This window comes from Passer domesticus, chromosome 6 (genome assembly GCF_036417665.1).
Source record: "Passer domesticus isolate bPasDom1 chromosome 6, bPasDom1.hap1, whole genome shotgun sequence".
NCBI classification, from domain to species: Eukaryota; Metazoa; Chordata; class Aves; order Passeriformes; family Passeridae; genus Passer; species Passer domesticus.
The window spans coordinates 21,125,316-21,146,695 of NC_087479.1; the positions used below are offsets into that span (position 1 = coordinate 21,125,316).

The 21,380-nt window shown below is 42.7% G+C and overlaps 1 protein-coding gene across 14 annotated transcripts in view; it reads right to left on the reverse strand.

The window, feature by feature from the left end:
* Positions 1–21,380, reverse strand: part of NRXN3 (neurexin 3) — a 962,727-nt gene that overhangs the window by 336,093 nt on the left and 605,254 nt on the right. For 6 of the 14 annotated variants that reach the window (XM_064423719.1, XM_064423709.1, XM_064423718.1 and 3 more), the window contains exon 1: positions 20,061–20,568. The exons of the other annotated variants lie outside the window; for them this stretch is intronic. In XM_064423719.1, coding sequence (XP_064279789.1) covers positions 20,061–20,304 — 244 coding nt within the window. In that variant the 5' untranslated portion in view covers positions 20,305–20,568. Of the gene's footprint in view, positions 1–20,060; positions 20,569–21,380 lie in introns of those variants that run through there. 14 annotated transcript variants of the gene reach the window in all.

The following is a 21,380-nucleotide window of genomic DNA, read 5'->3' on the forward strand; positions in this document are numbered from 1 at the left end:
CACTAGACAATGATGATTAGCACTAGACAACATCAGTGACAATGAATGATGAGGACTCCCAGTTGCATGTCTTATACCAAAAATATCTCTACAAGTAACAACCTGCCCCAAGAAGAGTGATCTCAGTGCTAAAATGCTCGAAGTGCCACTGCAGATGAAATCTAGGTCCACATAGTACAGTAAGTGTCTGTGGCAGTAGCCAGTATCATACCCTGTGGTGAAAGGACAGCAAACCTTGCTGTAAGAGAAACTGATGTAGTTTAGGAGAACAAATGATGCAGCTGGAATAAACAGGCAAAATATCAGACACAAAATATTTTTCATGTCAAAAAACTGTTACAGACCAGTTTTATCAGTGGTTTACTAACCTTGCTTCATTTACACACTAACACCACTGCAGCCACAACAACACTACTAACTACAATCTGTTCTAGCACATTTTGGGAATATGTGCATCTGTACCTTCTAGGTGCCTTCTTCATTTCTGGACATAAGCCTTGAAACAGCATGTTTCTTACTCAAGAGTGAAAGACCCCTCACGCTACCTTGTCAATGGCCACTGTGAGGCACAATCTCCTCAAAACCATGCTGAGCCAACTTCCTGGTCCTCCACCAGAGGGATAAGGAAACACCACCCAGTTAAAAATAGGTGTTGACAGATTTTGTATAGTTAAAATTTATGTTTACTAACTCCAGATCTCCTGCTCCTTTGTGAGTTCTTCCATAAATGCAGCATGGGGTCTGCAAGGAACATGATAACTGTCCTTTGATCCTGTCCTCTTTCGAGTTATAAAATAAGATTTCATATTAGTATTTGGGTCAAGGGACAAACTGCTCAGAGTTTTGGTACAGCACAATATACTGAATGCATTATTTTTCCAAGTCACAGCTTCTCTTCTGGATTCTGACAAGGAAAGACTGACACACCGGATAAACCAGGGAAGAAATTACATCATATGCAATCTGTTACTTTCTCTCTTTCTCTTTTTTTAAGACACCTGAAGCAGATAAAAAGCAGAGGGGGGGGGTCAGATCCCCACTGGGTGTAAGCTGGCATAACTCTGCTACAGTCACTGAGTAGAATGAGTCAATATATTGATACCTACTGAGAAGTTATCCTGTGTACCTCAAATATTAACACTAGCGTCAACATGAAGGAAAATGGAAAGGGGCTTTCACCTCATCTGTTCACCTTTTCAGCCTAATGAATGTATAAGTTCCCTAATGAGCACACACACACACACACACACACACACTTGCTAAAATAAGCCTGGCTGAGTCAGAGAGGCACTGTGGGACCCATCTGCCCCTGCTGATCAACCTCCTCCACCCATCCACCCACCTTCTGCCCCAGAATACACCTTGCTCTGCTGCCACACTCCTGTGTGAGGCACAAAGTTCCCTGTGCAAGCAGAAGAAATAAAAATAATAGCCTAGGCAGGATTCCAAAAGTCAATTATCTATCTGGTTTTTTTTAATTTACAAGGTAATTGCTCCACATTCTGCTATTACTGTTATCAATGCAAACCTGAGACATTGCAGTTAAAGACAGCAGAAAAGACCTAGAATGAGAACCAAGCACTCTCCTGCTGTATCTGAACTTAAAGCATAGTTTGCCAGTATGCAGTATTTATTTCTGCTTCTTTTTGTGCACATTGTACTAGTTCATGAACACATTATTTAACCTGGGGAAACATCAGAACTTTCCTTCACAAATTATTTTAATCCAGAGGATTGCTCAAACAAAAAATTGATTTAGAGGAAAACACAGCTGAGAGGCTGTTAAGATGATGAGAAAAGTCTTATGGTATTTAAACATAGCCCAGAAGCAGACAGTGCTGGATATATGTGTGAAGGTACCTTATATTTTTCGTATAGCTCTCTCTGTCTCTTAACTGAAAGAGCCATTAAAAACATGACTGACATGTTCTGAAAGGCTGGGATTTGCAGTCTGGAAAGGGGAATGAATAACAGCAGCAGCAGTGTCCTTTCTGGATCCCAGCACAAACTGTACGCAATAGGCAGGACCTATGCAGTGCCCCCCACTGCAGAGTGCAGCTTTCCAAATTAGGTCCATTAGACTCAGGACTTCCCTCATACCTCTCTCCAGCACTGGCAGATTGGAAAACCTTTGAGAATTCTCAGCTGTGTCATGTGGCAACAAAAATAATCCAGTTTTGGTCTCTTCTGAAAACTTCTGACATAGATGTGGTTATTTCTAAAACCAAAGTTGACTCTGGTCAACAGCCTTTGGGGATTTCTGCTGGATTGGGAAAGTTTAATGCCAGGCACACTGGGCACAGGACTAAAATAATTCCATATTACATGTCAGGAATAAACACAAGGTGATTCAACTCAATCAACTCAATGCCTTCTTGTTCCTGTCACACCTGTAAATGCTACTGACTCATCCAGGGATATGCTTCTCTAGGACAAGCAATTTTCCTGTGCAAGGGAAGTTCATCACCATAGTATGAAGGACTATCCTATTCCTCCTCATCTCCAGTCTCTGCTTCCTTTGGCAGTGTTCTGGTGCTGATTTTCTTAGATAATACATTTGCTTTAATGTTTTAAAACTAGAGATTTCTTAAATTGAAAAGTGGTGTTTTAAAAACTACAGTATTTTACTTTTCAACATTTTTCATTTTTACAACATTTTAAATGCTAATTCTATTATCAAAAATGTTATTGGAACTGTTACCAAAATGGTTATAACTGTAGTAAACCCCCTTAGAATATAAATCCCAGAACTATGTTGAACCCTGTGAACAGAAAAAGCATTAAAACCTCTATATTGAAAGGGTAAGTTGAGAAACATTATCCAGCCCAGCTTTTTAGTAAGTCACACAGTTAACTCACTCCTTGCTGCACTCTGTCTCTCTCCTCTCTTCTCCACACTGAAATCTAAGAAATACAAGCACTGAAGTGAGGGCAGCATTTATTTCCTTTCAACACAACACACACTGAATTTTCCAGAGTCCACCATCCTACCTACAAATGTACCAAGCAGAGTTTTTAGGGGGCTAGCTACTCACTTGCCCACAATTTCATGTAACAAGTATGAACTATACAGGTTAAGGACACTGAATAAACTGTTTTACTGGGGCATGCTTTGCAGTAAGACACACAGAATGCTAAGTGGTCCTGACCACATGCATACATGCACACACAGTGATTGGGTCTCCACAGCTATTTAGGCTGTTGGAAGAAAAATCACTGAATAGGAATTAGGGATCCTACTTGCCTTTTTTGCCTCTGAAATGTCAGTGCTAGTGAATAGCTGCATGTGAAATCAACAACAAAAATGGAAAGGGAGAAAAAAAAAACCTTTTCTGTGACATAAATTATGATCTTTTAAAAAAGTAATGGCACACAGATCTCCCTCTTGTTTAAATACTCTCTGGGAGCACAGCCTTACAGAGTTCAGTGTAACAACTAAAAGGGTTGTCACGTTAAATGGAGCCAATGATGGCTAAGTCTCAATCCCCAGTTAATCATTTGCTCCCACCAGCATGGTAAAGCTGAGCATCCCAAATCTCCAGGACAGTTGTGCTAATGAAATAAGCAAAAAAAGTCAAGTGAGATGTTATCTGAGCCTGCCTGATGAGATTGCAGTTTGCAGACAACTCTGGCTTATCTTAGATGATGAACTATTGTGGATAAACAGAATGCATCAAGTCTGTTTCCCCAAGACCTTGACTTGCTGGTGGTAGGGGAATATGAATAACATCTAGGCAGCTCAATACAGATTAAGTGAGGAACTGGATAAGATCATGGTGTTAACGAATATGCCCTTTAAAAATATCACCAAATACCTAGTCTGATAACCACACACTGCAAAGCTTCTGGTATACATTACTTTAGGGCAGGTAAATTAAGGTTAAAATCAAGGACTCTAAATATAGTATGTAGCTGCAAACACACATTAAGTTTTCTATGTGTCCTTACAATAGTACCCAATTTTTACGTAATCAAAAGCTATTATCCATCTGAAAATTCCTTGCAAAGCTGTCTCACTATCACAGTTCTGACACATAAGAGGAAAGTGCAGTATTGGCTAGGGTTGTAAAACCAGAACATGAAAGATGCAGAAAAAGCTTCTTGGACCCAGCTCTCCACTGGATTCACAAACACAATTTATCAGTGATGTTTGCCAGAAACAGTTTGGTAAGAAAGCCATAGAAATCTTGCAAAACGAAGACTGAATGTTGTCCCACACACCTGTGAGCTCATCAAAATTATATATTCTGTTTGATAACTGCCACTGAGAAACAAATTTGAAAACATCTAGTTTAGGCAGGCAAATCGATAATGAGTAGAGACATGCAAGGAGTATTCATTTATGCAAATGTGACTGCATTATAGGTGTCTGAACAAGCTATTGTAATGCATTGCATTAATCTACCAGATTGTTTATCCTAAACAACATATTGCCTAAACAGTGACTTGTTTGCGCTTCAAATTTATTTAGCTTTAAACACCCCAAAAATATGGGTACCTAGCCATGATGGTGGGATAGAGGCACAGTCCAGGCTTGCTCCACCAGCAGGTTACAGACCGAAATTTCTTGGTGCAGAAATAGTCCAGAAGTTCACTGTGAAGTCTTTTGTACGAGAATCAATGACACTTTAACAAGCCCACAGCTACAGCTGGGTTTTAAAAAACCTACAGCACTGGGTTATTACACAGTGGCAGTTAAAATAATACCATAACCTTACAACTGATGTATGACATAGCTCCTTGTCTTTGAATGCTTTTTCTCAGAATTTCACCAGCAGCAATTTCAGTTTAAGAATTCCTATTCAATTAAAATCCCAGCTAAAGAGTCCTGATACAAGCATTCAGTTTTAAGCCTAAAATTGTGCAAAGCATGGTTTAGAATACTCACTTCCAGAGCCTGAGTCACCTACAGCTAAAGTCCAGAAATTTTACTCATTCCTCCTGCTGTTCAAGCCACAATGTATCAAGTACAATAGAAATAACAGCAACTATTTTGGGAGCTTTCTAAATGGATTAATACTCATGTAACCCAGGCTTTCAGAATGGTTCTAATGGCATAGATGTGAGTTTTTGTTTGCATTTGTGTACAAATCATTTTATGACTAGCATTGGTTGAGAATTTTCCACTGAAGGGTAATTCATCAGAAGTAAACTATTTTTAGGGATTGTTCTGTATTCAGTTTTAAACAAGTTTAGGCATTTAACAATAAGGTTTCAAGTTCCATTGAAAACACGCTTTTTGTTTGGAAAGCTTAATAAATAAATACTTGTAAAATTTTTAAAATGTGATGTTTTTATCCCCATGATGATTAATAGTCATAAATGAGCAAGATTTGCCTTTAGTAGACCAACCAGTATAGAAGGAAAAAAATCAAAACATAAGGAACAAAACCCCCATTCAGATCTAAAAATATAGTAACAGCTTTCAAAACAACATTTAGGTTTATACCAATTGCTCTAAATTTAACTCTGTAATCTAATAAATTAGTCAGTTTGAGGCAAGAGTACTGTTACCTGTAGATCCATGGGGAGTGCCACTAGAAATGGTAATAGGCTCTCTCCCTCAGTTGAACAGAGGGAGAACTAATTATTGCCTATAGGATATGAAGAGTTCACAGGCAGCAGGACAAAAGAAGAATTACAACATGCTATAAATTATTATTGCTATCCTCAGCCCTTTTAGCAGTAACAAATTTTAGTTTTTAAGATCTTTCTTTGAAACTGTTTTGAAGGACTCCCTTGAGAATCAGGGCTAAGAGGTTAGAGTGGTTATTTGTGCAAAATGTTCTCCCCCTGTTAACTGGATGTTTCTATTTACTGAGTGTCTGGGTGAATTTGCCACAGTGTATGGCAGGTTTCTGTTTTTCCCAGCTTTGGTTCCATGAGGACTTTTGCAAGCACTGGATGACTTTGGACCACACATGTGTTAAATCCAGGGCTCTGGACTGTTTACTGTGAGTGACGTTTTACTATAGCAACTACAGGCAGTCTGTGCTTGGTTTCGTTAAATGAATTTTGTTCCTGGGGATGAATTTGGCAAAACTGTTGCAGAAGTAACCTGAGAGTACAGGCATTGTAAGGAATGAGTTTTGGGAGAAGATCTTTTAATTATATTAGTTTTCTTGTAGAAGCTTAATGATTCTGTTTAAATTCCTGCATCTTGTGCTAAGACATAAGCAGAAGGATACAATGTGTGTGTGTGTGTGTGTGTGTGCAGAAGAAGGGTGGTTTTATCATTATTTTGCATCAGGTTCTTGGATGTTTCACAAAAAAGATATGACCAATCTCTCTCAAGCACTAACTGTTTAAAGAAGTTACTTGGACTGATCTCTGGATTCCTTGGAATAGCCAGTTCAACATTTTCAGCTTTTTGGGGTTTTGTCCATATGGAAAAAAATTAAAAATCTTCAGTAAAATAGATGGGACAGCTCTCCATTCTCTGTACCCTACTCTACTCATATCACATGTTACAACAACAAATGGAAGTTCTTTTTGCCCAGGTCATAAGTTCCCTGGAATCCCTTTTCTGTATCTGAGTCTGCCAACTGCTAGACAAATACAAGAGATCAATAAAGATTTTCATCTGAAGTTGGCACAATGTACAGCTGAGGCTGAAACTGTGATACTCAGGTCAGATCTACTTCTTTAGCTAGGCAGGTACAGACTGCCACAGCAAGGGAACTGACGTGACCTGCAACCAGCTGAGAGCACAGGACCAGCACAACAGACTCTTCTCGATGCTAAATGTCTTCTGGTTTGTAATGGTGAAATTGAGATCAGGCTGGTTATGTCTCCCAAGACTAGGAAATATTTCAACTCCCCCTTACCACCTGGGAATTTAGAATATGCAAGGGTCAAGCTCTGATTTTGTCTAGAGTGACGGCAGAAGGCAGGGCTAAACCATGACCCATACTCACAAGTTGTTGTTTCCATACTCCTTGCTCAGACTACTCAGCCTCTTTCCCTGTGGGATACTCTGATGTGAAACTGCTCTCTGGGAGATTTATATTAGTTTAGATGAAAACACTGAATATAAAGGACTTATTTCTATGCAGCACGGACTGTAACTGAAACACAGTGAGTACATGGCAGCTGCTGTTTGACACTGGACACAACAGGCTTAATGTCACAGTTTGGAGGCAGAAGAGAAAAAAGTTCTGGCAGCATTTAACGTGGCTGAGGTTATTATTACTAGACACAAATACTAGCAAACTAGCAAACAAAACCAGCTTTTCTGCAATACAACGTGCAGTCTCTCTCACACGTACATCATACTTCTAGTCCTCCAAAATCCATTACGTAGGTGCTATTAGGAAGAAAAAGAGGTACAATGCTGTAATTGTTGCACAGCAAGCCAAATATTTCAGGAAGACATGGACAAGCACTGCACCAACAACCTACCCAAAATCATAATTTTTAAGGGAAAAAAGTATTTTAGACATATTAGACTAAAATTACATGGATGGATTAATCATGATGTTCAATGCTTCCCAGTAGTGTCAAACTAATTATACATGTGCCTCCCTTCCCTGTGCATGTATTTCAGCAAAGAAATCCTAGACAGGAACACAACCATGCCACCATGCAAGAGCAATGTGAAAAGTGCACTGAATCAGATGCCACCAGTGCCAGGTTGTACTGTCAGCTTTGACTTTGTGCACAGCCACACTCAGATAACATAAATTCTATTAACCCCCAAAGCCTGTTAGGTGCTTCCAATCAGGCACCCTGATAACCTGGACTGAAGTGACAGAAAGCAGTAAACCCTGGGATTTCAGCAGAACTTGGGCTGTATAAATATGGCAACTGTTTCTGACTCAGCAAACTGCTTTGCCTCTCCATGTCCTATTTTCTCATCTTAGAATAAGAAATACAAAAACTGATTGCTTGCCCTCTATCAGTGCTGTGATGGTCTAAGAAGCTGCATAAAATGCTTTGAGATGGCAATTTAAAAATAGCTAAGGAAAAAAGTTAGCAAATGAAAAAGACTTAGAGAACAGCATATGAAATATTATAACCATGACAAAACCACAGTGAGTCCCCTTCTCAGTTCTTTACAGCATAACGTGACCACCAGTTGTGAGGTCAAGGAAAAAAAAAATACAACCCTCCCTTGGGATATGCAATTAAACACATCAAAGAGGTTATTTGCGTCCATCTGTAGCATCTGGCACTGGCCACAGTCAAGAGACAGAATAGCAGATGGACCAGTGTATAGGGAAATTCTTATGATCTTCTGTGATTAATTTCTTCCTTCAGGTTGGATATGTCTCTTCAAATTGTGTATCAACATCTACCCAAAACTGGTGCTGACACATCATTGATTGTACTGTGAGTTTATCTGCAACTCAGCATTCTGGGACAGTTTAGTCCCTTGCTTACCTCAACTCTAAAGCAGAATTTCTTTATCAGTGAATTTCTACATTCACTCACACATTTTCCAAACCTTGTCCTCAGAGATTACTGACAGAGTCCATGACTCAACTGTAATTTGAACCAAAAATCTTTTTTAGTTCCTGAATCTTTGCTACTGTAAGACTGTAGCCTACAAAACTATAGACTATCAGACTCCAAATGATTTTCTAGTAGTACAGTCTTGTCCATGAACTTGTAGAGCCTAGGTTTGCATGCTAGGATCCTAAAACTTTCCCACAAATTCTTTTGGAATGATTGTACCATTGTTCTGTGATCCATGCAAAGACATGCAAAGCAAGGGTGAAGTAAAACAGCAAAGATAACAGAAATCTTCTCTTTTACAAGAGTCACCCATTGCATATTTTTTTGTTTGAGGGCCATGTAGGTAAGAATAATAAATTATTTTTAATCCTTATTTTATTTATAAATAATTTATTTTACAAATAATTAGAAATCATTAGCACTGCAGTATAAAATTATGACATTGCAATATTATAATACATCAGGGACTTTGTTGACATATTTTAAGCTTCTTGACTAACTAGGACCTCTGCAAACATGGTGAAGTCCAGCTACACAAAGGCCAGGGATTGAATCATGCTTTCTAGTAGGTGCCCTTAAATTCAGGAATCCAAATACATTATAGAAAAGGGTCGATGTAGAATGGTTGCTCAGGCAGTGAAATGGGATAAAAGAAAGAGCTCCTGCAGATATGACTGCTTTGTCTGCATAGTATTTCGAGGGAAATACTCTCCACGCACAGCCCCTAGCCCTTTCCTGAATCTGAACCTGGATCCCTTATGGACATGAACTAAGCATCATCCCAAAGCTCAGCAGAAATCTAAAAACTAGATATTGCTTCTTAAGAGAAGCAAGTTTCCCCTAGGAGAAATACTGCATATATCCCTATGCACACATGGAGGGGTGCCCTGGCAAAAGTGCTCACTATTCAAGCACTGCATTTGAACAAACTGCTCCTTTTAGTCTCTTGCTGTGCAACAGAGGAGCACAGACAGGGCAAGCACACACCCGGAGGCACCACTTCTGACTGCCATACAGCCCTGCCTGTACCTGGGCCTGTCCTAGTAACCTTCTTAGGAACACAAATAAAGCACTGCACAGCTCTCTTCTTGCCAAGCAGCAGCAGAAGACACCCTTTCTCCCTCCACAAAAAAAAACGTGCCTTGAGTCTTTAGACTGATACGCAGTAAGCTACATTTATTAATGTCTTGCTCTAGATATTGATAATAAGACTTACATAAACACATGGTAAAAAAAAAAAAAGAAGAAAGCTAAATGGGTGGTTCAATCATCACAGTAACTGGGCTTCTGAAACATATAGAATACTCCAAAATCTAGATCCAAGGTCAAAAAGTGTGTGGCTGAAAGACCACTGTACATTGAACATCAGCAGCTCGGGGCTCTGCTGGACAAGATGCATATCCCACAGCCTTCAGAACATTTGATGAACTAGATGACCAGCTCAGATGAAGAGCCAACAGGGCAGCCCCTTTGCTGAGCTCTAATACTGCTCCTTCCTGTACTGTTTATTTGGTGTATTTTTTCCTCTAGCTTCAATTGCCTCTTTTCTTGAGAACTACTTGGGTCTTTAATGGCTCTTCTAATGCTTCTCTCCTTCTGATTAAAGAGAAAGAAAGGATGGGAACGAATTTACACTTCATCTTAATTCCATCTTCCTCCTCTTTTCTCCCTCCCCTCTTCTTTCCCTTGATTGCTGAAATAACCTCAATAATTTTGTTCACGATTTTTGGTAAAATGAATTGATTGAACAGTTGCAGACAAAATCTAACTTGTGACAGAAGCAGAAGAGAGCCAACAAGGACAACGAAAGTAGAGGCTGGGGTACACAGTCAGCTTTTGGGTCACTGGTCTAAAAAATCCCCTCAGATTTCTAAAACCAGCAAAGAGAAATGCATGTCCACAATGGTCCTTGAAGCAGTAAATGAAACCATCACCAGCAGTAGGAACTGCTCTCACCAAGAAAGGACGGAAACAAAACACCGCATCTAACCACACAGCCCAGGCATTTCCCATGTTTCTGACAATGTATTTATTCTTAGGATGAGAATCAGTATTTTTTTGCAGAACTAGCTTCCTAAAAGGGCACCCATGTTTCTCAGGACTTCTTCTAAAGAGAGTACCAGAAGCCATGCCACTCTGATGTTCTTTAAATTCCAAGGACAAAATATGGTGGCTGAAGTTTGAAGATATCTTTCCAGAACATTGGGGAAAAAAAAGTAACATAGTTCTCCTTTCATATGTGTCATGTCAGCATCTAACAAGATTTTTAAAAATCATCATAATTTTTGCAATACATAGAGAAGCTGAATCACCTGGCAATGTATGATTCACCACCCAGTTTATCAAGGTAAGCCAGAAGCAGAGCTAGGGAAAATGTTTGGGGATTCTTATCTTTAGCTCTGTTCCATGCTGTTGCTGTGGAAAAACCTCTTCAGCACTGCTCATTAACAACTGGAATATGGCTTCAATGACATCAATGAACAAATTTTTCAGCAAGGAATCCACAAAAGACTCAGGTTTTGACCGTTTTTCAAACAGTTATCAAGTATTAATTAGACCAGTAGGGGAGGCTGCTCATTTTGCCAGAGTATATTTCCTAATGACTGGGCCAGGAAAAGTAGCCAAGTATATGGCTTGTTAAGTAGAAATTAACCTGTCTGAAATAACAATTACCTGAACTGAAATAAGCTTTGATACACACCACTGGCAGAATTTGCCACCCTGCCATCTGAGCAGAATTTGCCACGTTGATATTTAGTTACAAGATAAATTATTTTTATACTAAGCAAATGCACATCAATTCTGAAGGACAGGCACCCACATCACCTTATTCTGTTCCAGCCTACTGCAGTCCTGACATGTTCATAGTGCCTAGAGTCAGAAAAATAAGTTACAAGGTAAATGGATGTTTGTAGGGCACAGACACTTTCTGTCTCCAGATTCTCCATGAAAAAAAAGTTTGAAAATAAGTTAGTAAGAATTCTCTGCTCTGTTTCTCTTCTTCAAGCCTCTATAAGGTGCTGAATACATTTCTCAAGGAAAATTAATTTCTTTGTCTTTTCCTTGCCTCTAATGAACTGCCTCTGAATGCATGAGGGGACAGGAAAAAGAGCAGGCTCCATGGTGAGATAATAAAAAGTGAAAAGGCATTCAAAGCCATCAGTATCTTCCAAACTTACACTGACAGAAATATGCTGGACTGTAGACAGGGGAGCAAGGTCTGGGAAACTTAGAATAGCTTTGGCATTCACCACTAAACTACAAAGAAAAGATGATATTGGGGGAGCAGAGGTCAGGCTACAGAGAGATTATACAAGCAGAACATGACTAGATGTAGGCCACATAAACTGAGGATCACTCTAGGTCCTGTCCAGGCCACCAGCATTCCTAAACACTGTACTCAGTGAACATCAGTGAATGACAAACTCGCCTGTGAAAGCACAGAACATCATCACGATCAGTAGCATAATCAGATATGAGAAAAGCTGAGATGAGCTACCATTAGACAGGTAAATCAAGAACAAATAAAGGAAAGAGAAAAATGTCAGGTTTCAACCTACTGTTTCCACTTTCATTTCACCAGATACTAAAAGATCAAGAGTGCTTTTAAGGAAGAAAACATGCATATATGTTTGCAAGCTCCAAGTCTTTGGAGTGAAACTGTCCCACAAGATCACCATAACTCAGGAAGTTACAAAAGATAAAGGCTTTAATGCAATAAACACAGGAATTCCTACATGTTAATTCAGACAGTGCAAATCTTTCCAGAGTAGAAGCCAAGTAGAGACATTGGGAGAACCCATTTTCTATGTGTAGTCCAGTCAATGTAACGCCCAAATAAAATTATTCAGGTCCTTCTTTTTTTCTCTTTTTCTTTTTGCTTTTTAAAAAAAAAATTCTCTTACTCAAAAACACTTGAATTTCTTCAACAATTTCAGGTCGATTGTATATTTTATGTGTTCCCTCCCTTAACCACCCTGTATTTGACTTCCTAACACTACTCCATACAATTTCCATACTCTGCTGCTTTGTCCTCATGCTCATGGTTGAAGACTTTATCAGAAGAGGAGGACTTCTGTGCACTGAAACATTGCTAGCTGAGACAGCAAATGCACAGAACCAGCTGGACAGAAATATTTCCAGACGTTACCCCTGTAAAGTCTCCACTGGCTGGAGTTATTAAGCAAACCAGCTGGAGCAGGAGCAGCAGGCTTCTGTAACTGCAAGATGCAGCCATGACTGGAAGCCATGAAAACCCTCACTGGGCAGTGCAGCAGATGAGAAAGGAAACAAAGGGTTCAGCAAATATGTTCAGAAAGTCAGTTCTTGTCATGCAGCATGATGTTAAAGATTGACCTTTTTGAAAAATATCTAAACTTCACCTCCCTGACCCTTCCAATAAGTTGATCTTCTTATTTTAGAGTAATAATCTTCCAATAATTTGATCTGATTAATGCAGATTAATAATCTTCATTAATAATTAATCAGGTCAGTAATTTGACCTGATTAATATACTGAATTTATTCTAAATTCAAAATCAAGTTCCAAAGATAGCATAGAAACTGATTCCCTCTGAAGTTATTGAATGGAGCCTGGACTGCTGACTAAGCTGATGGTACTCTCTTCCTGAGCCCTCTAGAAAACAGTCTTCCCTCACGCTTTACCATGTGGTCTTCACAGAATAAGTAAAGGATCTTTTTTAACAATATTTTTACATCTTTCTGATTCATTCACCCTGTTCCTTGATCTGCAGACACAAGACCCTCTGTAGATTGTAAAATACTTCCCCCTCTTCTGCCCTCCATCAGCAAGAATGCAAAAATATGAAAGATGCAAAACTAAGAGATTATAAAGTAAACTTTAGCACTGGATCAATTTAGTAATGTCCTTTATCAGCCCCACTATTCATGCTTCACAACCACTATAGCTCACACTAACTTCATTTTCATTTTAATACACCATACAGAAAAGCAGCCTAAATATACATCCCCAGATATAAAGCGTATAATCTGTAAACTACAGGAACAGGCAGATCATTTCCATTAGTTTCTTATGTAGCAAAAACCACAATTTACACCCAAAGCATATAATTATATTCAAATTCTAAAAGACAGTTTCGGAAGTACTTTAAATTCATAGTTTGGGGGAAAGTCACTCAGGGATATAAGTAGTTGTTTTAATGTGCTAAAACAACATACACACACACAGAGAATACAAGAGAAGTAAATACACAAGAGTGGTGAGAAAGCCATGGTGAATCACAGGTCCCTTGTTCCACCAGCTCCCTGGAGTTTGGCATAGCCAGCACTTTGCCAAAATGCTCTCCTGCTCCTTCAGAAACACCAGTGCTGGGATTTGGCACTAGAGCCTGTCCAGGCTTTAAAGCCATAAGGGCTTTAAACACTGCTAGGATCTATGTTCAGAATTTGAAGGTGTCTTGCTTGTCCTTCAAGAAGGGATACAAGCAGGCTGCTCTTTTCTTTTAAGGTTCTCTGACATCTAAAGCCTAAGAGGACTACTGGGGTTTCATTCATTTCTACGGCTCCCTGCCAGGGATCTCAGAGCACACAGATGCACCAGAACTGCTCGCCCCACCTAGGTGAAAAAATGGTTTTCTCTCAATTTCACAGATGAGGAAAACAAGCCAGAAAGTAATGTCTTGTCAAGGTCATACAACAAATCAGAGCCATTGGTCAACTGCGTGTCATCTTGTGTACAGAGGTTACACAGAAGACATGAAAACCTTTTTTTTTTCTTTTTTCTGCTAGTACGAATGACCTTTCATAGTTATCAAAGACCACCAGGACAGCAAGTGCAAAAACAAACAAAAAAAAACCCCAAAAAAAAATAAAATAAAAGAAAACAAGGCAGCCAATTAGCACAGGACTGTCATCCTGGGCAACTACACAGAGAGCTGGTCTTGTTAAAGCACAGCACATGGAAAAGGAAAAGAACAGAAGAATGGTCATCCTTTCCACTTCCCAGACAAAACTTATACTCCTCACACTTAGAAGCTCCAGCTCTTTATTCTGTTACCTTCTGTATGACAAACCACAGAACTTGCCACCACCAGCTGGAGACTATAATGTTCTTGTCAGTATTGCCACATTATATGATCTAGGTGCATTTTCCTCTTTCTAGTGAGATGTGTAAGAAATTTGGAGTTCCAAACAGCACAGTATATAATAATCCAGTGGCTGTCATAATACTTTTCAAGCATAAATTTTCATGCCATTGCAAAGGCAGAGAAATAAAAAGAAAACAAGAAAAACTAGCCAGAATTATTAAGAATTGTATATTTTTAAATGCAGAAATATTATAAAAGGTAACATTCTTACTCTGCAGTATCGTGACTACATAGCTGATGTCACATAACCATATATTCTTTACAACATCAATACCTATACAAAGCATACTGAAGGATCCTTCATCTGTCTTTGAAATGTAGTCACCTCTGCAGCAGAATGTGGCAGTTGCTTGAAAAGCCAAGGTTGTATTATCCAAAAGCAGAAACAATAAAGAAAAGAAACATTTCTCCAGTCTAAATAACAAAGGAAATAAAAGGAGGAAGAAAGCCACGATCTAATTCTGACTAGGACTAGCATTCCCCCTCTTGCAAAATGTGCTATGAGATACTGAGCAAGCAAAACATAGTTTTCAGAGGAGGCTTTTTTACACATCTTAAGAGACTATACCTTCAGCAGTATAGGTCTGAGCAACATTTCAAAGAGCACAGAGACATATATTAAATAAGACTGACAGGGTTCAACAATAAGTTTCTCATGTTTCAGATCTCATAAGATCACTGTGACCTCCTAAGAACAAGTACCAGCTGAACAGACTTTAACATCAGTTTTGGAGATCAATGCAAACTACGCCAAGTTGACAACAGTTAACACTGTGCATGGAATGAGAGGTCAAAGCACCTGATCAGAAATTGTTTCATAGAAAAGCAGGTAAAGGATAAGTCAAATAGCAACTTCATTTTGAAGAAACAGCCTTTGTACATACCATATTTTTTTTCCATATTCAAATGCTGAAAACTGTGCTTTCTCAGAAGAGCTACAGAGTCAGCACAGGGAGGGAAAAGCCCAGCTATAATCACTTAAAACATCAAGTGAGTCAGTTTGGATGCTTTGATTTCTGGATAGCTAGCTTGAGATAATTTAAGGAGATTTCCTTTAAAAATAATTAATCATTGTTAACATCTCTGTGGAAGGGAATGTAAACATTCAGGCATACACCAGCACTAGTCTTTGCCAAAAAATTAGGCTTCATTGTTGGTATGATAATAAAGGCAAGCCACAGAAAGTAGACAGACTACTAGCTTTTCACCTTTACAGAACTTAATTGCAGCCTTAATTTCAGCTCTGAGTGAAGTTAATTTTGCTGGATCACTGACTGCTTTGTACAGAGCGATTTTTTCTGTTTTCTTAAAGCTACCAATCTCTGCTCAAATCTTTGCTTTGGTGAAGGAGGAGTGGGAAAGGTCCTGCTTTGTACTGGGGAATGGGCAGTGCCAAGGATGGGGAATCTGTTTACTACCATAAGGAAAAGGCTGGACTGCAAGAACACAGCATCTTGAGATGAGGAATAGGTCACACTGGAGGAGCAGCAAGGACATACATATTTTAAAAAGGGTGCACTGCTAGAGCTGTGTGCGGCAATTATTGACACGGGTTTGCAGTGCCTATCTCATGCAAACAGCCTCTTGATTTGTCCAAGCATTCACTCTTATTTGCTAATTTTACAGAAGATATAAGAGAAGGAAATGCTTAATATAAATCACAGAACATCTAAGAATTTATTCAGGCCTGAGAGTTATACCCACAAGATCTGGTGATTGCTCACTACCAGTCCTCACAACAGACCTACACTTTTTCCTATGACTAGTGCAACAGCCCAGGCTAGCCTTGGCCTCACAAAGTAAAAATGAAGAGAAACTATCCCTTGCCCACCATTGCTCCTATAGCTGCAGAGCAGTCTCTGCAGGCAGGGGCAATCAAGGCATCACACATCTCCTCTGAGCACCCCTGCTCCACAGCCATTAAGGACAGCCAGAAAACAAACAGCCAGAGGAGAAAAAGAGAAAGCAAATTAATTAATTCATCACTGAGACCAAACACACACAAAATCCCTTCATTTTATCTGTCAACCAGAGGCACACATTATTCATCAGCTGAGGACACGAGGATGTGGAAAGAGGGGCTGTGAAGTCACTGCTGCAGGCTCCGGTAAAGCAGCTGACCCAGCACAGTGCTAAATAGCCCAGGGGAGACAGGAGGATTCAGCACATGTGAACTTTCAATAAACACAGCCCCAACTTTGTTCCTCCCTCTGTTTCACAAGCCCCTAGTGAAACAAAAAGGAATCAAGGGTTTCCCTTCCTATTATTCAGGGATAAAGATTCTGCTAGTCTAGGAAGGTCCTCACATGGAAAAAATATTTGTTCTAACTTGCTGAAGTCCCCGCTCCGGCCATGCTCACTCCTCTGCTGACAAGGAGGTAAACCTGTTAGAAAGACTTTCTCCTTGAGAAGATGCGCTGTGCCAAGTTTTGCATTTGCAGGTTGCAGCCCAACTACCGTGAAGCACCAGCCCGGTGATTTCAGAATTAACTCCTGTAACACCAGCACAGTAGTGACTGCCACATCTGGGTCTGTTCCTGCTCAAGTTTAGCCACAAGAAGGTACTCCACTGATTTTAATGGAGCACTAAGACACAGGCTCCAAACAAGTGCTCATTGCTCATGAGACATTTATTTTTCCTCTACGCTAGATATTAATTTGCTTCTTCAAACAGATTGAAATCCACTGGGATGTAGGAGAAAAAAGGATATGTTTAAATACAAGACTCAGTCCCAGTGGTCAGCACTGTGGGGCTGGAAGACAACACAGCAGGGTGGCCACAATCCTGATCCGATTCCTTCCAAATCCAGTATTAATGTAGCCACCAAGCAGTGCAGCAATCACAATGAATTTTTTATTTGTCTGTAGAAAAAACAAATAATCAAAATCCCAGGGAACACATGGAGTGCACAGCCTCCTTGGAATCTGACTCCTCAATGCTGTTACAGATCCAAGTTCCAAGGGCCTCTGTTGTGCAACAGTGAAAGAACACACAAAAATAAACCATGCATGTTTCCAAGACCAGCTGTCTCTGGTTTCTTCTTCCTCTCTCTCTCAATCTCTCTCTCTGTCCACCCCGTTCACCCCCTTATTCATGGCAAAAGGAGTTTTTATTACAGTTTGCTACAAGGCATGATGAAGAAAGAAAAAAAAAAAAACAGAAAAAATCACACAAAAAACCAAAAAACTCACACTGACTTATGCATTATCCTGAGGTCCCCGAGTTCTCTATTTCCCTTGATTCCTTTCTTCAATGGGGACACCAAAAAAATGCCTGTTTCTCACTGAAGTTGATAACTGCTTTTGATCCTAACTCTTAAATGAGGCTTTGCTTTACTTTCAGGGCAGATGGAAAAGCCATCAAGGAGAAAAGAGCTATCATTTCTTGACCAGGAAACATACTGCAGACTCTCACACAGACTACTGCGTGACTTTAAAGCAAAGCCAAACACTATCACATTTTGTGACATCCTTCTCTCCTTTCTTCACAAGTGACCTACAAGCCAGATTTTGCTATCCCCTTTCATCACAGAACTAAGATACAGAAGCCCGGGTGTTGAAAACCTTTTGGGGCAGTGACTGGCTGATCCCTCGTATTTCTTGCTTTAGCACAACAGGGACTCTCTCACATGGTCCTCAAGCATTGCTGCAAATAACAGGGCTCCTGCTGCTAGTGATTAATAACCCATAACTGAGTTTCACATGGGTGGTGCTTAACAGATGGTCTTGATGTCTGGCATGGCATTGATTCCCTTCCCATGTGGGGCCTGAATGTTTCTCCTGCATTTTAGCATGGATGTGAACTTTGGAGCAGAAGTGGGAGTTCGATAGGTTAAAAAGATAGTGCCACTTGTGTCTGCAGAAATGGCTGAACACCTCCCACTCAACCTACTGCACCCAGTGCCACTTCAGTCCTGAGCCCTCTCTGCAGCACGGTGCTACTCTGCAGTGCCCTGGGCTCCCCCTCCCGCACTGCCAGAGCATCGACGACCTACCTTGCAGAGCTCCCTGTCACCCTCCACCAATGCCCTCCAGCAGCTCTGCCAGAGCACCTCCTGCTAGCACAGCCCTGCTCCGCTGGTGCTCAGCTGTGACCTCCAGCATCTGCCTCCTGGCTGTGTTCCTGAGCCCTTTCCCCTCCAATGCGCCTCGGCTCAGACCTGCAATACCGAGCTTCTTCTACAGCTCTGCCAGCGTGCCTAGAGATTTCATTGGAGGTCCATTCATTGCTGTGCCATTTGAACCCTTCAGGCTGCTCTGCTGGTCCTCTGAGCACTTATCTGGAGTGCTCCAGGTTTCAATATCCTTGTAACCCCAACACAGCCCTGCCAGCCCTGCCAGATCCTCATAGTCTCTGCTGCAGCCATGTCATGCGGCACCAACTGTGCCGGGGTCTTCCTTCCTTCCCTTCCCTCTCCTTCAAAGCATTCCTATGCCTCATTTCTCATACTGGTTCTTCTTCTGGCCCTGCACAAATGTGAATCTCTAGGTCAATACACCCATGATGGAAGGCCAGACCTCACCCTGACCTGCAGCCCTGGAAGGAAAGGGCCAGGCCTTGGCCTGCCTGCTTCTCCCAGCTGATATGACTGAAAACAGAATCTAAGGGACTAGGACAGCAGACAGGAGAAGGTGGAGATGAGGAAAAGCCCCCATGTCAGACAGGCCTAGGCCAGCTCCTGTCAGGGTGGGGAGACTTAAGAGAGCTGGTTAAGAGGCTGTGTAGGTCCAGCTGCTGAGCATTGCTCAGCATTTCAGGGGCACGATGCTGGCCCTCCCTCTCTCTTGGGATCTCTCAGACACCCTCTTCCCCTTCTCCCTTGCTGCCAGAGTGAAAACTAGCTCCCTATTATTTCCTGCCCCAGGGTTTCCCAGGAAGACACTACCAGATACCAAGCAGGAAGCCAGAAGCAGGAATGAGACCTCGCCTTTTCCTTTGTACGCCCCTTTCTATCCTCACCCAGGAAGGCTGCGAGCGCGCAGGCAGGGGAGGAGCGGCGGCGGCAATTCCCCAAGCTCCCGGCTGGCCCTCCCGCAGCTGGGCCACCGGGAAACGAGGGGGCCGGCGGGGAAGATGCGCTGCTGCAATGACCATGTCAGCCGCTACAAGCGAAGCGAGGCTGATCCCCGTCGCAGATCCCAGCGGGACAGCAGCGGATGCCCTTCCGCCGTCCCGAGCTGCTCGGCGCTGCCGTCTGACACGGAGCGACCCGAGCCCGTCCCGGCCCCCACCCTCCGTCCTGCTGGACCACACCGGCCGAGGAAGTTGGCTCTCGAAGCGGTGCGTCCTCAGCCCTAGGCTCGGCTCGGCTCGGGGGCAGCCAAGGAGTGGAGGGTTAATGGGGAGGGGGTAGAAATATGAGGGGGAGCAGGGACGACCCCCCTCCCCCGGAGACACAGCCATCGTCCCTGCTCCCCCTCTGCTGCTCCAACTGCTCTGCAAAAAGGTTAGAAAGAAACAAGAGTGGGAACCCACCGTGTCCTCCTCGGAGGGAGACAGGGGAGCGGTAGATAGAGATAGGCACAGAGTGGTGCTTGCTGCCGTGGAAGTGATGCTCATACTGAGCCTGAGAAACAGACGAGGAAGAGGAGGCAGAAGAAGCCACGTTAGAGGAACTCCACACAGAGCTGACGATACATCCCCAAAAGAGGGAGCACATCCACAGGGTCCAGGCGGGGCGGCGTCCCGGGCAAATGCTGGGGTCTATTCTCAGGTGCATGGTCAAGGCACAAGACACCTACAGACGGGCAGTCTGAATTCCAGCCAGGGAGAGAGAATAACGTTCATGATGCCAGGGGACCCATGCTAGCAGACAGGAGAGTCGCTTCCGAGGCTTTAGGGGTGTGCGTGTGTGCTCAAGAAGAAAAGAGACAGTGTGTGTGCGAGAGCGAGTGCTGGCAGGGAAGGGGAGGGATGGGGGAAGGTTAGTAACCACACAGAGACGAATAAGACGCGCCGTTTCCCAGGGCTGGATCTACTGTGGCAGGAACCCCGCGGCCGTACCGAGCCTCCAGGAGTGCGCAGGAAAACCGCACATGTCCGCACGAGGGTCCTGTTCAGGTTCCTCCAGGATCACGGGGTCCTTGAGGACTTTTCCCTGCCTGCGATCCCTGTCTCTCACTTTGCTGAGAGGGACTATTAAAAACGAAAAAGAATAAGCCAGGGACCCCAGGTAAATTTTAGATTTTTTTTTTTTAATCCCAATTCCGGGGGGTTTCTCTTGCTTCTCCACTAGCAAGTGTTGCAATGCAGAACTGCTAGGACACGCACACGCGCGCACACATACACACACACACACACACACAGAGCGATCTAGATTGTCATCCTCCTTCCACCGAATCCAGGCGACCGAGGGCTCCAGCCGATTAACCCTGCGCAGCCGTCGAGCGCATGGCCAGGTGTTCCCGGGCGGGCGGCGGGCGCGCTGGAGCAGCCGGGGCGGGCGGCGCGGTCCGGGCGCGGAGCGAGCGGAGCCGGGGCTGGCTGCGGGCGGGCGGCCGGCGCCAAGTGCGGCCAACTCGGCGGCGCAGGTGAAGCGCAGCCGGGGCGGCCGGGGAAGCGGCTCCGCCAATGGGCGAGCCGCATGCAAATGTCCCGGCGCCGGCGAGCCAATGGGAGCGGCGGCAGCGCTGCGCAGAGGGACCGGCCGGCTCCGGGGGGAGGCGGGGCCGGGGCGCGGCACCGCCCCCGCCATTCATGCGCTCGTGCGGTCCCGCGCGCCGCCGGGAACGCCCGGCTCCGGAGCCGCCGCCGGGAACCGGATCCCGGCAAACGCCGCCTGCTCCACGGACCCCG